At 42.4% G+C, this 16,698-nt stretch overlaps 1 protein-coding gene across 8 annotated transcripts in view; it reads right to left on the reverse strand.

Annotated features, from left to right (window-relative positions):
• Positions 1 to 16,698, reverse strand: part of NEK6 (NIMA related kinase 6) — an 88,265-nt gene that overhangs the window by 22,222 nt on the left and 49,345 nt on the right. For all 8 annotated transcript variants that reach the window (XM_090022797.1, XM_090022793.1, XM_090022796.1 and 5 more), the window contains 3 exons: positions 13,981 to 14,091; positions 7,957 to 8,065; positions 5,775 to 5,882 (listed from right to left, as the gene is read on the reverse strand). In XM_090022797.1, the coding sequence (XP_089878923.1) occupies positions 5,775 to 5,882; positions 7,957 to 8,065; positions 13,981 to 14,091 (328 nt within the window). The remainder of the gene's footprint in view (positions 1 to 5,774; positions 5,883 to 7,956; positions 8,066 to 13,980; positions 14,092 to 16,698) is intronic.

Here is a 16,698-nt window from a genome sequence, read left to right on the forward strand (position 1 = left end):
GGGAGTCAAAACAGGTGCCATGTAGCTTGGCTATTGCTCTTGAAGTGCAACTGGAAAGGTTTTAAATGCAGCAGATGCCTCAAATGTCATCTGCAAAGGAAGTGTAGGGGGGTTTTGCTTTCCATAAAAGTAGGTAAAGCAACGTCTTCTCCAAGGATTTCCAGAAACACTTCAATTCGGAAAAAGGACGTTCATCGGAAGCCCGAGTGTGCGTGGTTTCCAAATCGAGAAAGTTTCAGTGACATGCAAAACAGATCCAACTAAAACCCAGGGGGCATCCAGGACAGGAGCCATTTCCTCAACTGGGGAGACGCTGCCAGGGGCCAGCGAGGGCTGCAAGTAAAACACACGTGCAATCCCGCTCTCTTGCTCTGCATCAGACTACGGCACTTTCTGCAGGAGCGCTCCCCGTGAAGATGCTGCGCTCAGGAGCAGGGCATCTCCCAGGTCTCAGCAGGTGTGTACAGTGGCGGCAGCAGGACGTGTGCTACTCCACACGTGTGCACAGGTCCTTCTTCTCACCAAGCAGGGAGAAGCAATTGGACCATATTAGTTGTGGGGTTTACCCTTTACCCAGCCGTTTTTTTCCTTCCTTACTGATCTGGGTTGGGTTTTTTTTCCCCCCTTTACCACAATAATGGCTAGTGGCAACCATCCTACATCTGAGTTTATTCCTCTTGCCAGCCTGCCTGTCTATCAGGTATGTATTTAAGTGGGCCTCACTTTCTCTTGTTTTATGAATGCAGACTGTTGTGGTATAACGAGAGCCTCAAAACCCAGCCACGTAATTTGTTGCGCAGCCTGCTGTTGCTCCAAGCAAGACACTCGCTTGTATCTTGTGAGCTGTGTATGGGCAAATCTTTCATTTTTCTTTCATTACCCCGGCGTGTACTGTCACTTAATTGTTATGTATGCAATCCTTCCTGACAAATATGATCTGCTGCCTGGTAATTCGTTTGACGTTCATTCTGTTCCTTGCTCTAATTATGGCTTCCATTTCTGACACTGAAGCGGCCGCGCTGCCACAGCCAGATAGTACACCTGTCAGACGGGTTGTGGTACTGCCTAATGCCCTTTTATGCCAGTCTGATGTTAGCAAATACAAAGAAAGAAAAAAAATTAGATGAATATATTTGCATAAGCCCTGTGTTCGATTCATGGGTCAGCAGCCTTAGAAATTATAGTTCGGGGTGGTTGCTAGGGCAACATGGCTGCAGAAAGTATCCGGTATCGCTGGCTAGGCCTGCACTGGAAATGTTTTATATAAAATTCACACTTGCTAAAACATACAGGTCCAAAATTAACAAATCCTCTGTGGACCACAGCCTGTTTCCTTCTGCTACAAAACCGTAAATCTGACAAACGACAAAAACCAGCTATTAGCTTACATTGTTTTATAATCAACATATTTTCTAAATATAAAAGGGCGCTTTGTATTTGGCTCCAGGCATCCCTCTAAACAGCACTCCCCCCCCCCCCCGCAACTTGGACTGCTTTAGCATTTTAAGTGTGATTCTCATTTTACTTTCAGGATCCCATTGATTTGGAGGAAAGGCAGGGTGTGTAGGGAGGAGGTACAACTCTTACTACATGCGCTCTCTCAATTAAGAGAAATGAACTCTGATAAAGGTCACAAGCTCGGTTTACATGTACGGCCAGCTTCCAAGCCCCAATTTATTCTTATTAATATAATAAGTGCAGCAGTCAAACTAGATAAAATCATGTTATTGGACACAATCATATTTTTGCTCATTCCTGATGATGTGATTTTAACTTGCTTTGATGGGGACTTTTTAGCATAGTACAAACATCCTAGCCTGAAAGGCTGACAGTAAAATAGCCATCTCCTCATATTTTACCAAGGACATTTCTGGAAGAGCCTCACTTTCTTTTTATAGATTTTTACAACAAAGAGCATGTGCTTTCTCTGGCTTTTGTATACTTAAAAACCCTGTTGCCGTGTGTGACAATATTAACAAATAAATGTCTGTTCAGAACACGAAGTAGCAGCAACTTAAGCTTGACTGTTGCCGAATGAGAGAGACCTGTGCCAAGAGAGATAAAGAGAGGGCAAAAGCACCGCGTCTGGGCAAAATCTGACCGTGGGAACAAAAGGTAAAGGAACTGGGAGCTACTTGCCCTTAATTAAATGAGAGGAAGATAAGACTACATTTGCAACATGTTAATCCAGTCCCATCAGTGAAAAGGAAAACGAGGCCACCTCTCTTTGGTGATCTGCTCTGGAATAACAAACACTTCATGATCTCACAAATTAATAAATCTTATATCCTGTATGATGCAAACCATATAGCCGTCAAGGTCTTTCTGAATAATTCACAGCCACAAAGTTTACGTGAAGAAATCTGATTTTATACACAGCCCCTTAATATGAAGACAGGCACACACCACTTATTTAAGTCATCATGGAGAATAACACACCTTCCTAACATACAAAACAATGTCTGAAACATGCTACCCCTGAACTGGGGAGAGGGGAATAATTAAAAATGTGCAACTATGAGGGCTGAAGAATGTGTGCTGCACAACGACAGCAAATGCACACGTCTTATGGCTTTTGAAGATTCCCACTATCTTCTATTGTCTAACTGTTAACAGGGTCACTTTTCATAACATAGATCCTTAACTACATCTGCACAGACCTGAGGCCTGACAGTACTATCCCCAAGATAGGGGATAGGACAGGGCTAGGGTCTGGAACCAACTTCCTAGGGAAGTGGTCCTCGCTCCTACCTTGGGTAAATTCAAAAAGAGGTTGGACGAACACCTGTCTGGGGTCATGTGATCTCAGCATGTACTCCTACCAGCGACCGGGGGGGTGGGGAGGGTTGTCCAGACTAGATGGATCTATTCAGGTCCCTTCTGACCCCAAAATACTGTGAAACTATGAACAACTTGATTACAGTTGATTTTGCAAAACTTCATATCTGCATATGTAATACTTTAATTGCTAATATCTTTGTAATAACATGGATAATTAATTTTCCACACCGGATACCATGAAGATATCACCCTTCCAAACCAGCATCATATGTGATAAGGTGCTGGTGTGACTGCTATGTATTAACTGTAACATGGTATCCATGCAATGATCTGTATTTTAGTGCACAGGCTATTTTTCTGATATGATACACCACTCTGAATTTCCAATGGCCTCTCAATGCAAAGACAACACAAATAGCCGATGCTTTACCCACCTAGCACTGAAATGGGCATAACCTCTGCCTATGCCTCAGCACTCTCCAACAGGGTTACAAATAAAGTTGCCAAAAAACCCTTCAAAGAACAACATGACAGCTGTACTGTGCAGCCCTGCACTCTTTTGGCAGCCTTAAAAGCAGTAAAATGCCATGACCATACTAAACAACTCTCCCACTTATCTTTTCCATGGTGGATTAGCACTACTAGGTGAAATGTGCAACATTACAAAACAAAAGGCATTACTGTAGGACTTTGCTTTCTAGCTTTTGAATGTACTGCATGCTGGGTGCGTGTTGCCCAACTTGTGCAGCAAGCTGCTTGAGGCAGGCAATTTTCCCCTTAGGATGAGTACCGCCCGTGGATCTCTGACAGTAATAAATAGGTGTGTGCTGTCGAGTAAGGTAGGCATACATGGGTCAGGCATCTATCCATGAACCACAGCACATAAGCTTATCCTAATACCGGGTCTGTTAACAAGGGGTGTGAGAGATGGATTTAGTCTTAGCCTTTGTCTCTGTCACTCCGATTGTTTTGGGCTTGTTTTTTTTGCTGTTGCAGCGAACGCTTAATTGCATGTTAAATCAGGTCATTAGAAAGATGTCTGAAAGAACCCTGCCGAGGGAGGATCCTCAAGAGTCGGTGTGCTGCAGGGGTGAAGTGGAAAGGAGAGGTTTGGAGTGCTCTCCAGTGAAGTAATGCAACTCTCAGAAGCAGGAAGCACTGCTGGGCAGCAAGGGCTTGTGCAGTGCTCCGGCCCAAGTTTTCAAGAGGAAGAGAGGTGCGAATGAGCACAACTCCATTGGTAGCTCCAGCTTTCCACTGACCTGGCTGCTGAGCTCTAAGTGTGCCACCCCTCTTGTCTGCTCCTTGCCAGTGAGAAGGTGGGACCCCAAATTGCTGTTCCTCTGTAGCAAGGAATGACTTAATTGAAGTTTTCCCTGCAGGGTCTTTGGGAGTCTGAACCCTCCCACGCTGCTCCTCCAGACATTTCTGAACACAGATGAAGTCATTCCCTTTGTTGGGGCTAACAGAGATCCCCTTATGATACTAGCCACTATTAGCTACAATCCTGACTACTGCCAAAGAACATGAACCCTGCAGTCCTATCAATGTCCAATTTAGCCAAACCTTTAGCTGAATCAATACCAGTATCTTGTCCATAGAGCACTACCTATTTATCAGGCAAGCCAGATCCCCGGAGCCTCGATAATGCAGTAAAAGGTCCCCTCTATCCTCCCCATTATGACTACGAACACAGTGAACCACTGCCAATGGAAGAAAAAGACAATTAATCCTCCTTCCTCATGGAAGCCAGTGCTGCTCCCTAAGTTACCTAACTGGGATAAGGAGCAATGTTGCCACAGAGACTGCAAATATACATCTCTGGAAAGCCAACAAAACAATCTGCCAGAGAATTAGCTCCATATTGATTCTACATCCTTTCCGGATATCTGATTATTCAGCACTGTAGGTTCAGTGGGGCAAAACGCATGTGACTTCATGTGACTCCATATAAGGCAAGTAGCTGGCCTCTTCTGATCACAAGTGGAAACTACAGCAGATACGCAGACACTAACAGTGTTGTGTCCCAAAACCAGGAGTTTTAGTGTGTAAGGTATGGGTGTATCCCTCTTGCAACACAACCATATGAGAGGAAGATCCTGCAGAGGCTCCTTAAGGCTCAGCCCTTGCCCATGAAGTGAACTGGAGGAAGGTCACTGGTACTTTTGCAGACATGCGAGCGTTATGAAAGACAGCCATCACCACCCAAGGGTGGGGGGCTATCGGCAGATGGAGAATGATGGCATGGAATACTTCAATCGCATGGGGCTATCTTCCCCAGCCATTATGAAAACATTACATCACCTTGACACCAAAATGCTGTCAAGTTTCTTATGCATTTAGAAAACACAAACCTTCACTTGAAACTCAGCTCAGGCCTTGGAGTTGTATGGTACTTTAAGCACTCAAGTGGCCACTGGAAAAAGTTCCTGCTTGAAAGAAGTAAAGGGCAAGGGTTTCCTATTCTCACACAGGAGCTACATGCTCAACTCGCAGGCAGCTACCTGGTCGACATCAGCAAAAGAAGCTGGTGCTGCAACTGCCAGTATCAGCGTGAGAACCAGGTTAGGGAAGGAGAGAGGATAATCTTTTTGGTTCTTATTTTTGTTTCCGGATCCCCTAGACACAATACAGACCCCTCATTGTGTTACCTAGGTAGAGGAAGGTGCAAACAACCACCTAGGCAGTTTACAGTAAAGACACTATGTTTACCATTTTTCAGAATATAATTTTCCAGTACATTTTTCAGCACAATTTTTCAGAATATAAGACTGTCAAGTGAAGTTTAATTAACAAAGAGACCTATTTAAAAGTTGCATGAAGGAACTCAGCATATATCAACAGCACCGAAAACACACATCATAGACAACACAGCAGCAATGCCCGCTGAGCCAACCTTGTTGGTGTTGTATGAAGAGAGTAGATACTGCTATTTGAACGTCACGATAAATATATTGTGCAAGGACTGTTGAGGTTTGTAAATGCTGTCTTACCTAAGGAATGTGCTGCAGTGGTTTTAGAACTAAAAAAGCGGCCTAATCCAAGATCTCCCAGCTTCACCACACCTGTGGCTGTTATAAACACATTGGCTGGTTTTATGTCTGCAAGAAGGGAAAAGGAGAAGGTCAAAGCCACAAAAGGTTATCTGGTTCTAATACTGCAACAGAAACATAGCCTGGAGCCTCCTCTGCACAAGAGAGACACTCAATCAGAACCATGTTTCCTCGCAGCTTTGATGGGCTGATTCTTCCAAGACTTCAAGTTACATAAAAAACCTGAGTATACTTCTCAGTGCATTAGAAATACCAACGAGGGAAAAGTTGTAGGGAAACAGAATAACAAGAAGAGGTAACCTCTTTCACTCATGGAAATCAAAGAAATATTTAAGTCCACCTTCCCTTTGGAAATGCCATGTTCACAGGGAGAACTATTATACTTGACTTTCCCTTCAGATCAAAGCTGAATCTTCCTTTCCCTAACCACTTCATTTTTTTGTGAATGGGAAAGCACTTTCTAGAGAAGTTCAATATTCTGGAGGACATTTAACATGCATATTTGCAAAGGGGAATGCTACTGGGATCTGCCAAATTGAAGGCATTGTCTTGTGGTCAAGCTAGACTGGCCATCAGCAGACATGGACTCTGTCTGTGCTGAGTTCTCTCTTAAATAGCCTTGAGGGCCAGCACACTGGAGCTGTCCTTCATAAAGAAGGAGCCAGATTATTTTCAGTATGTTTGGGGACATTCTGGGGAGAGTATTTCACAAGGCTGGGCTCCTGCACAGTTCATTCTCCCATTCCTTCCCTTTCCTTAACAATCTGTTGCCTGAACAGCAGTTCCTCAAAGAGTCACTATACATGTTTAAACATAAATCTTGTGTGCCACTCGCAATGAAAATGCACTGCCCTGGGCTGAAGCTGCTTGCTAACAGAACCTGTGGTTATAACCAAATGCCTGCTAGCAAAGGCTAAATTTAATAAGTCTAAAATAAAGGAGAAGAGCCCAGTGTTCAAGTGTGGGATCTCCCATTCTAAAGTGATGGGGGCTCCTGACACCCCTGTTCTTAGATGTCGAAGCACACCCTGATCCACAGGCAAGAGGAGTAGGTGGGACTCTCTCACGGGCTGTGATGTAAGGCAACTAAAAAAACTTAGGCATGTGGTAGGTACCCCAGCCAGCAGTGCACACAGCTGAGCTCACGAGGCCAGGCACTCTTTCTGCCAAATGCACCAGCTTGACCAGTCACTCGTTCCACCACCAAAAACTCCACACAAAAGGTTTTGTCCTGTATTGGACTAGACGAGCAACTGGAGCCCAGCTAGTCTTCACCAAACTCCAAATTATGCCGTGCACGCTAGATCATCCTCGTGAGCCCTCTTCCTCCCTGAACTATAGCTGACTGAAGATGCTACGCTCCAGGTCTGAGCTGCCAATTGTAGACCTAAATTAGGCATAAGTGGAAGGCTGTGGGAGGAGACTCCTATGTAGGAGCAAACGCTGCCTCTGTCTTTGCTGGTGAATCTTGTCAGGCATTTGCCACTCATAAAGGGAAAGAATTAATGAGCAGCTGAGACTGGTATTAGTGCCTTTGCGGGGCACTGCACTTCCTGGGGCAAGTCCTTCAGGAAACATTTCATTTCTACTGAAAGCAGCAATGCTAATTTTTGGATAGAGCCTGAAGTGAGGAGAAGGTTTAAAACAAGTGCTATAGAAGTAATTAATGACAATTTTAGAATGGGGTTAAAAAGAGGAAAGGAGAGGGGGACAGCCTGGAACATTTTTATATAAGTATTTCAGAAAAGCCTGCAAGACAAAAAACTCCCCTAAACTCTCCACGGTCACACTTAATATAATGAAGATTATTTCTTAGAGTTCAGTGCATCCACTGGTCTCAGCATTTTACTTCTGATACTTTTCTAATGGCAAGTTTGGCACTTCTGCTTAATATCAGTGTCTGGAATACAAAACAGCTCATCTTCATAATGCCATGCTCACTTCAGACTGAATCCTTTAACAATGAAGCAAAAGACACGGGGAGAAATCCATCTTGCAAACACCAGTCTCTCTCTCTCAACATGCATTGGCTGAACATCAGCATAATTGTTTTTGAATGTAGGCGCTTACTAATTGGAACATTATATTATTATTCAGTGAAAAGAGACGGAATTAATGTTACCTCTGTGCATCACCCTGCGGGAGTGCATGTGTTCAACGGCACTGCACAACTGCACAAAATATTTCCACACCGTCCTTTCCGGGATTAACCGTTTCTGCTTTTTAAAATACTGTGGGAGGAAATAAATAAAAAAAAAAATATATAATCAGTGAAGAAGCAGCATCTCTGTCGTGCTCCAGGACTCGTGTTAGTCAACAGCTGATTGCTCACGTCCTCTAGATCCACAGCAGCATGACTTGTCTCCTGATTAGCATTTAACTCCTTCCCCATGTATGTAAACTTCAATGCAATTCACTAATTAACAACCATTATGAAAAATATGCTTAAATAGGTTTGACATTTTTGAATGGACACCAATTATAATTAGCATTAATCTCCTTAATTACCTTGCAAAACATATTTAATGCCTCAAAACAACAAATGTCTGAAGTATTTTGCCTTAAGTAACAACGATTGGGGTTTTTTTAATTTAGAAAAAAAAACACTCCCATGTAGATGTTCATTATTCCTGTACAGTCCATTAAGAAAAAAATAATGTATCCCTTTTTAAAAAGTGGTCATGGAATTATCTACAATTCTTCTGTGACCAGATACATCAGATATGGGCATAGCCCTTAGGAAAGCTGTTTCTAAAGAAAACCAAATTCAGAGTTTGTCCAGAAGGAATGTGCATTACAAGCACTGTCAGACAAACTCCCATATTACACATTTATAAACTGCCAAGAACAGTGGGCTCCCACCCCTTGGTGCCCTGGGCACTATCAGACCACAACCAGATCACGATCACCCCCAATATCTTGGCTATAAAAAGCTTATGTCTACTTGTGTGGAACACACTATACTAGGTGTGTGACTATTCTGGGGGACTAGATGTATAACCCACTTAAACAACTAAATCAAGGCCAGATATTGTTGAACACATGGAACCACCTTTTTCCCCCCTACTTTCTCTGCCTCCAACTCCTTTCTTTTGATAGATGGGCCTTCTTTCCTAGTTCTCGCACTATGTACTGAGCCAGTTCTCTGCAGGTTCAGTAAAACACACACATGCACACAATAGACCTCCACTTGTTTAATGCTTATGGTCATCCCTTGCCACTTTTGGTATAACGTAAGTGGCATTCTTCCCTGGCCAGGGGCTTGTGGTTTGATTTATCTGGGAAGTGCTGCACATCCTCATGGCACGGCAATCAAAAACTGCATTTGTTTTGCACTATTCCATTCTAAGGCTCTTACTGGTGGGGTGGGGGGGAGGGAGAAAGAGAGAGAGAAGAGGCATAAGGGAGAAAATTGGTTGAAAGAAGACTGTTTCATACATCTGGTACTTGTCCCTCTTGATACACACATCTGATGCCTGTTGTGACATTTTACATTTTATGTGAAATACTGTTACTGGGTCTCGTTTGACTCAACTAATGGCAAAAATTTATCTTCCAGATCAGCTGTGAAAGGGGGTGACTCTGCAATTCACCAAGAGGCAAATCTGACAGCTTGCAACAGATTCAAACCCAAAGCCGAGTGTGGAGTGCAGCAGAACTGCAGAGGGTGATGGATAAAGTGTTATTTACACGATAATATTAGCTTAATTCTCATTAAAGTATTTAAGAGAGGATATGCTAGACCACAAGTGGTAATTTTCTAAATGTCATGTCCAATAAGATTCGCCTGACATTTACCAGAAAGCCAAAATTCTCCAGTGGGTTATACAGCAACACTCTGTTACATCAGCTTTATAATACCTCATAAATAATGCAGGCGACAGGGGCATGACAAAGACAGTCCCTGTTTTTATCACTCTCGCACCTTCAGAGTGTTGTTATTGCTGTTCCTGCCGCCTCCCTGAAGCTGAAGATTCGAACATACGTCTTAACAGGGGAGGCAAACCAAACAACCTGATCTACTAATATCTGGATTTTATTTAAGTGCTACAAAACCCAGTCCCTCTTGTTTCGGCATCAGGCGCTGGCTGAGAAACAGTATTCTTCAAGCAAGAATTTCTTAATAGGATTATTAAGCTGAACTGGTTCTAGCGTTTTGCTCCTGACTGGCATTTGATGCCAATGAATTGAGACAAAGGAGACGGATACAAAACCTCACCTATCCTGTCATGGTGCAGGCTGGAAATTGCAGGATCCCTAAAGCAACCAATGCTATAATTCATATGGAGTTTCACTTGCTTTTTCTATTCTTGTTTGTATTTTTTAAAATTTTCTCATGATTATAATTCAATCAGTATTTTTGTCACAAATTAAAATACACCGTTTTTAGTATTTTGGGGGGGGGGGGGGGAAAAGAGTGCCTTTGTTTCATCCATAATGATTTTGAGGGGAAAAAAAACAAGGCCACAAAGGATTCAGGACTGGCTGCCTCATGGTCTTGTCCAAGTTCTCAAACTAATATCACCAGCATTTGAGTAAAAGGGATAATTAGCAGGAAGTGGAGACATTACAAAGTAAAGCAATTAATACTGAAAGACAATTAGTCATATTTATTATTCTTGGGAAACATTTTAAGCCAGGACCTTGAAATGGCAAAATAACCTGTGTTTTATTGTCACCAGACAGCGGTGTTGAAATCTGAGGCTACGAAGACAAACAGCTTTTTTTTTTTTTTTTAAGCAAAGCAGATTCCAGTTCAAGATTTGCACAGCAGGATGGTCGCTGCCAGCCCTGCCTTGCAGGATGGTCATTTTTTTTTTTTTTTTCCTCTCCCAGGCTTTAGACACAAGTACTGGAAAGCCTCTGACAAACCTGGCTGTGTTCTGGGGTCTGCTGGGAAAAGGTGCAATGCAGTACGCAGGAAGAAAGGCAATGTTAAGGGCATATGCAAGGGAGATATATTAATGACCTTCCCTGCCATCTCCCACAAGGGTCTAGTCTCCTCTTTCCTCTCCCTACCACATTCAAGAATGAATCTCTCAAATGTCTCTTTAACGCAGGCCATTGTATGAAGCTGCCTGCAGCGTGAATGTACGACACATTTGAGACATAATGGTGTTAGCATCCACATATACCTTTTTGAGTCACTCTCACCCATTAAGTCAGCTGGGAGACAGATACGGTTACGTGACTCTTCGCAGTGCTAGCAGATTGTGGCTAAGGGCAGTGGCTGCAGTGTCTGGCAGAGAAGGTTTTGAGGGCTAGCCCAAATGTCTATTTCCAGCTCCTGGCCCCTTCAGGGAATTCCTTCTCAGAAAGAGAGGAGATTTTCACTGGTACTGTAAATTTAGCCACCAGCCACGGGCTAAATGGGTAACTTGTTTGACAGCCTTTGGCCTGGTGCCTCTTAGCTGTGCTGGCAAAGAAAACAAATCTGTTAATAAGATATTTTAACTGCAACAACAAGGAGGAGGTGAACTTTCCAAAATGTTCATTTATGATAATTACAGAATAATGATGGCAAAACCAGGTAAAACATGGAGAGAAGGTTGAGAGTGCTAACAAACATGATATACCACATCTGTTCTCACAGGGGATGTCTGTCTAAAGATTAACATGTCAAAGAAAATATAAGAGCAGGTGATAACAGCTTAACTAAAGCTGGTTTCCAACAGTACATGTATTCCTAAGAGCAACGTAAGAGAAGAGCAAGCACTTGAAAATTTTCTCAATCCCAACTCCCTGTTGTGAAGGAAAGTCAATACACTTTCTGAAATGTCTTCAGTATAGCAGACAGGCTACAGGGGTAGTTACCCGACAATAATTAAATGTGCCCATCAATCACAGATGGGTAAACCAGCCTTGCAAAATTATATAAGCTCACTTCCTGGACTGAGCAACATTTTTTGACAGACAGTTTGTTCTTTTTCTTGGTTAATCCTCAAGGCAAAGGACAAGCAAGCAGGTTTTGTGATTGGGGACAGAACATTAAGACGTTTTGCAAGGCCAGCCAAAGGGTACATGAATGTTTCTTGCAATTCAACAGTCAAGGAGAGACCTAGTGTGAAGCATTTGGATTCCCAAGGGTCTTGTAAGAGTCCGATGTTCCCAGGGGAGAGGGCAACTTCACCTCCCTGCGCAGAAGACAGAGGGGAGAGCAACTATATAAACACAGGGAAACAAGGGGCAGCTCACGAAGGCCAGAGAAAGAAAATGCAAAATGCTGGAAGAACGAGAAGAAAAAGTAGAGAAAAAACGATGCAAAAGAAAGCAGCCAATTTAAACAAATTAAAGGGGGGGGGAAAAAACAACAAAAAACGCACGAATCTTGCAAATACATGGAACTGGAATCAACTTTAACAGCAGGGCAGAAAAGAGCAAAACTGCTATTGCTGGAGGAGAAAGACTAATGAAATTCCTGCAAGTTCAAAATGTATTTGTGCGCTGGTCCACAGGGCACCAGAGGACTGCACCGCAGGAGCGGGAGGAGGAGAAACGAGGGATGCAGGACAAGGCAGGCCAGGAGATTCTGCCCATCAGAAGAACCCAAAGATTCTAAAACAGCTCCAAGCCGTCCGCTCAGAAAGCGCATGAGGAGCGATACTAAGAGCAGGACAAACTTCACACATGCTAATAGGCTACCTATTACTTCAGAAAAATCAGAGCACTTTGATTTAAGGAAGTGGCAGTAAGAGAGAGGCTTAAAACCCAGTTCAGTCCACAACCTCCGGTGACGGCTGCAGTAAGAGAGTGTGCTGTCACCCCTAGGTCTGGAGCTAGCTTTCATACTCCAACTAAAAGCTTAAGTACAAATGGTGCAAAGCATGAATTCCCTGCTTTCTAGCCCAGTGAAAGCTGGATGAGGTCCTGGACCAAGTTTCCTGGTAGGAAACCTTTAGAAAAAATGCTTGATACAAAAAGGAATCTCCTCCCCCACCACTTGCTTGTTTTTTTAAACCAAACACATTTAGTCCTATTCCTCCTTCCATCTCTTCCTGTGCTTGTACAGCAGGAGCCAGAGAAGGAAAGCTGTGTCAGATAAGGGAGCTTTGTGTTTTGTTCTGCAGGCAGCTGAGGCTTGTGCTAATTGTCCCAGGGCCGAATTCTAGACAGGGGTAAAGCCAGGGACAGCATTACCTCCACGCTCAAAAGTTTCATAAAATGAAGGGGAAGGAATTTGTAATAAGGATCCAGAATGGCAAACACATTTAATGCATCATAATTACTTTTGGTTGCTTCCCAACTCCTGAAGTTGCTTCAACAAGGATAAAAGCCACAAGTGTCTCAATTCCTAGGCTCAGGTTCTGAAATAAAACCAGGTGTCTGCCATATCACCTTTTCCTGTCTGCAGTAGTTTCATTATTTAATCCATAAAGAAATGATCACATTAAAAAGGCACATTTAAAAAAGTGTCCATTAGATGTTGAGCTTCCTCGCATTTTTAAACAAGCATTAAAACAAATCAATGTTGATTACCTACCTTTGAAACCCTAGTGAAGTTCATTCCCCACACTATTCATTCACAATGCTTTTTGATTGTTTTTCTATCCTTCCCTGGATCATGTCACTTTGTTACTAACAAGGGATGAGGGGGACTTATTTTTTGGCTTGTTTTCTGTTTTCCTTTCAATTAGGAAGAGTTCTTGTTTTGTGCCTCTTGAAATCTTGGCTGGAGTGACCTTGTGCAAGGTAGATGCACGTACATCCAGGAGGCAACAGTACACGAAGGGCGAAGACACTGAACTGGGGGTCTCAACTGAGCACTGGTTTTATTTTGGGAGTGAGCTCAGAAATGCTTCTTTTGCTGCTTTTCTTCACATGTTGAATTAAGCACAGGCATTGATACCCAGCAGGGAGACAACTGAAAACAAGTTAAACAACCACCCTACATATTTATGCAATCAGGGAACTGTATCATATAAATGCACACATTTTAACTTGGGGAGGAGGGGACAGATTCCCTACCACCAGTTATTTTTACACCACAGGACTTCACTGACTAATGAAATAGCTCCCCATCTTCAAATCTGTCAACAAGAGGGAATCAGGCTCCCAGCCTGCAGTAGAGATCTGCCTGCATCCATCCACTGAACCTTCACAATAATATGACGCACCTATTCAGCCTCAAAAATTGACACATCCTTACCTTAATCATCTGAGAGAGATCACCTGCATCTGCCAGTTCCAAAACAATGTTCAACTCATTGTCTTCAATAAAAGAATCCAAATACTTAATTATATTGGGGTGGTTCAATTGCTGCCGACAGAGAGAGAGAGAGAGAGAGAGAGAACACAAAGTGAATGTATGCTATAAAGAAGGTGTTTCAGTAATGACTCAAAGAAAAGATATATTACCCATCACTTTTCATTCCCATAACTGTCCAGCAAAAGCATCCATAACAAAAGACAAGTCTACCAGATTCACTGTGCATCAGTACAGACACAAGGATATGTGGGAAAAAATAATTCACATGATCTCGCAAGTGAACCTGGCAAACAAACAAAACAGAAGATGACAGCCTTTTGCAAAGAGCATTTAGTGCCACAGCGAAGGTTAAACTGAATTTTAGATGCCAGATTCAGATACTCTGGGTTTAATATCATGAGTTTGCAAGAAGCTTGGTGAGATTTACAATTAGTGGGTTTTTCCTTAAGTTTAATATCAAGCTCCAATACCCTAATTACAGTAGTTCCGAAAGGCTCTATTAAAAGTTCACTACTCATCTTGACCTTCACTTCTCTCTTATTTATTTATAAATTAAATTGCCTTCATCTAATATCCTGCTATTTAACCTTGCTTCTTTTCCATTTTCAATGTTTTCAGCTTTGCTTTATTTTCAACTTTTTACGGTACCACTTAACAGGCAGTCGCACCCAGTCTTTTCAAATATTTTAAAACTGGAATCTCTTCAGCAACCTTCACCCATTTAATATGCATTTATTCCTAGTTTTACTTTAGAATTTCTAAAAAAAAAAATTGCCATTTTGTTGTATTCCTTGACTCACACTTCATTATTTACTGTAAACCTTTATCTACTTAATTACCCCTAACACTTATTTTGTAAATATAATTTTTTTTTTAAACATGATTGCTTAAATCTGCCATTTCTAATTTAAAAAAAAAAACCCTCTGAAAGGCAAAGATCAATTTGGATCCCCGAAGAGACCTCTGTCTGTACTAGGTCTTGAATCAGCCTAATGACTCCTTATTTCACTGCAATTAGTTAAAGGTTTGATATGTATGTCACAACAAAGGCTCCGAAGCAGCCAATATGGGTGTTCGTACTTGTTTTCTGCACATGGGTCCGCCAACAGGAGTGATGGTGATTACCACCACATTTTGTGTTGTACAGGTGACAAGGGAGCTGTTGAGGTAAAGTTATGCTGCCATATTTAAGGTTTTCACCACTGCCGATTTTTAAGAAACAAAGTACAGAAGAGGAGACAGGCGGTTCTTTCAAGAATGCATTTTACAAAAATCTAGATCTGGGATGCACAGGTTTCACAGACATTAGGGCTGGAAGGGACCTCGGAAGATCGAGTCCAGCCCCCAGAGGTGTGATCAGCAGCAGGAAAGCTGACTGTTTGACGTCCCTGCACGCCTGGAACTAAAGGGCGCATGTATAAGTGCATTAATATGCTTTAGTTAATGTGCATTAAATCTAGTGTCTCCACTGTGAAAAAACAATTTAGTACCTCTAAAAACAATTTAGACCCTGTATTTCCAACTACAGAAAAGCTTCTCCATGGCTTTCTGAAAGCTGACACCTGCGAGGAGTCCTGATATTCTGAAGAGAACTGCAGAAGCCTGCTGCACAGGTCTGGGAGGACAGGAGGCCTCTCCCAGTTACTGTCTGAAGTTCACAAATATGAAGAAATCCTCAAGGTAGGAAGTAGCCCTTGCTTCCGAAATACAAGAGAAGCTGCATGACTCTAGTGCAACTTTGGAGGCCAAGGCACGAGGAAGCCACTGTACCAGTCTCAGGCTAACCTCAATATTCTCCATGAGGAAAGCTTATACGTTTGGAGACACGAATCCTGTTCAACTAGAAATGACTCTTCATGAACAAGAGACATTACCTGAAATGTGTTGCAATAGAGACCTGACTTGCTTATATTTCATTTCTGAAACCACAGGACAATGATGCATTTAAGGTATACTCCCATCCTGGGCCACCTTTCCACATATTCATTCCCTGCCTATGTTAAACACTTGTGTGCTCAGTCTGCCCTTTTCTTTGTTAATTCAGATTTCACTCCTTTCAATGGCTTTTGTTCCTTTGCATGAGAATCTGCTCACACGGTGCTTTCTGAAATACGCTATACATTTTTCTTCTCCTGATTTTGTTAGACTTTATTTCCAGACCTAAATTAAGAAACAGGCCTAACATATTAACATTTCTATTTTAATGTCAGAATTTCTTAAAATTAGGAACTGCAATTGCTTGGAAGATGCATGTGATATCTCAATTATTGTGTTATTATTGCCCTTCCCTTGCCTCTTTCTGAATTGCAGATCTCTCACTTGCACACCTAAAATCCAATAAAAATAAATTTAAAATATAAAAAAGCGGGCATTTCATCTGCTTGACAGTAGTGACTCCTGTGTGTCTATTTCATGGGTTACCGAGCCGACAGAAACGCTGTTATGATCCATCATGTTAATCGCTCTGCTCTGCATGCGCATTAGGGGATAGATTCTGCTTTGCGATGCCTGGACACTAGCTTACATTAGTGTTAATAGGATCCATGTGCAGGCATCAAGAGGAGAATATTCCCACAAGACTGAGCTTAAAGGGGAAAAAAAAACCAAAACCAAAACCAGTCACAGCATTTCTGCTGAATATTTTAAACAACATCTTCC

This window comes from Crocodylus siamensis, chromosome 11 (genome assembly GCF_052110815.1).
Source record: "Crocodylus siamensis isolate JL-2025a chromosome 11, ASM5211081v1, whole genome shotgun sequence".
NCBI classification, from domain to species: domain Eukaryota; kingdom Metazoa; phylum Chordata; order Crocodylia; family Crocodylidae; genus Crocodylus; species Crocodylus siamensis.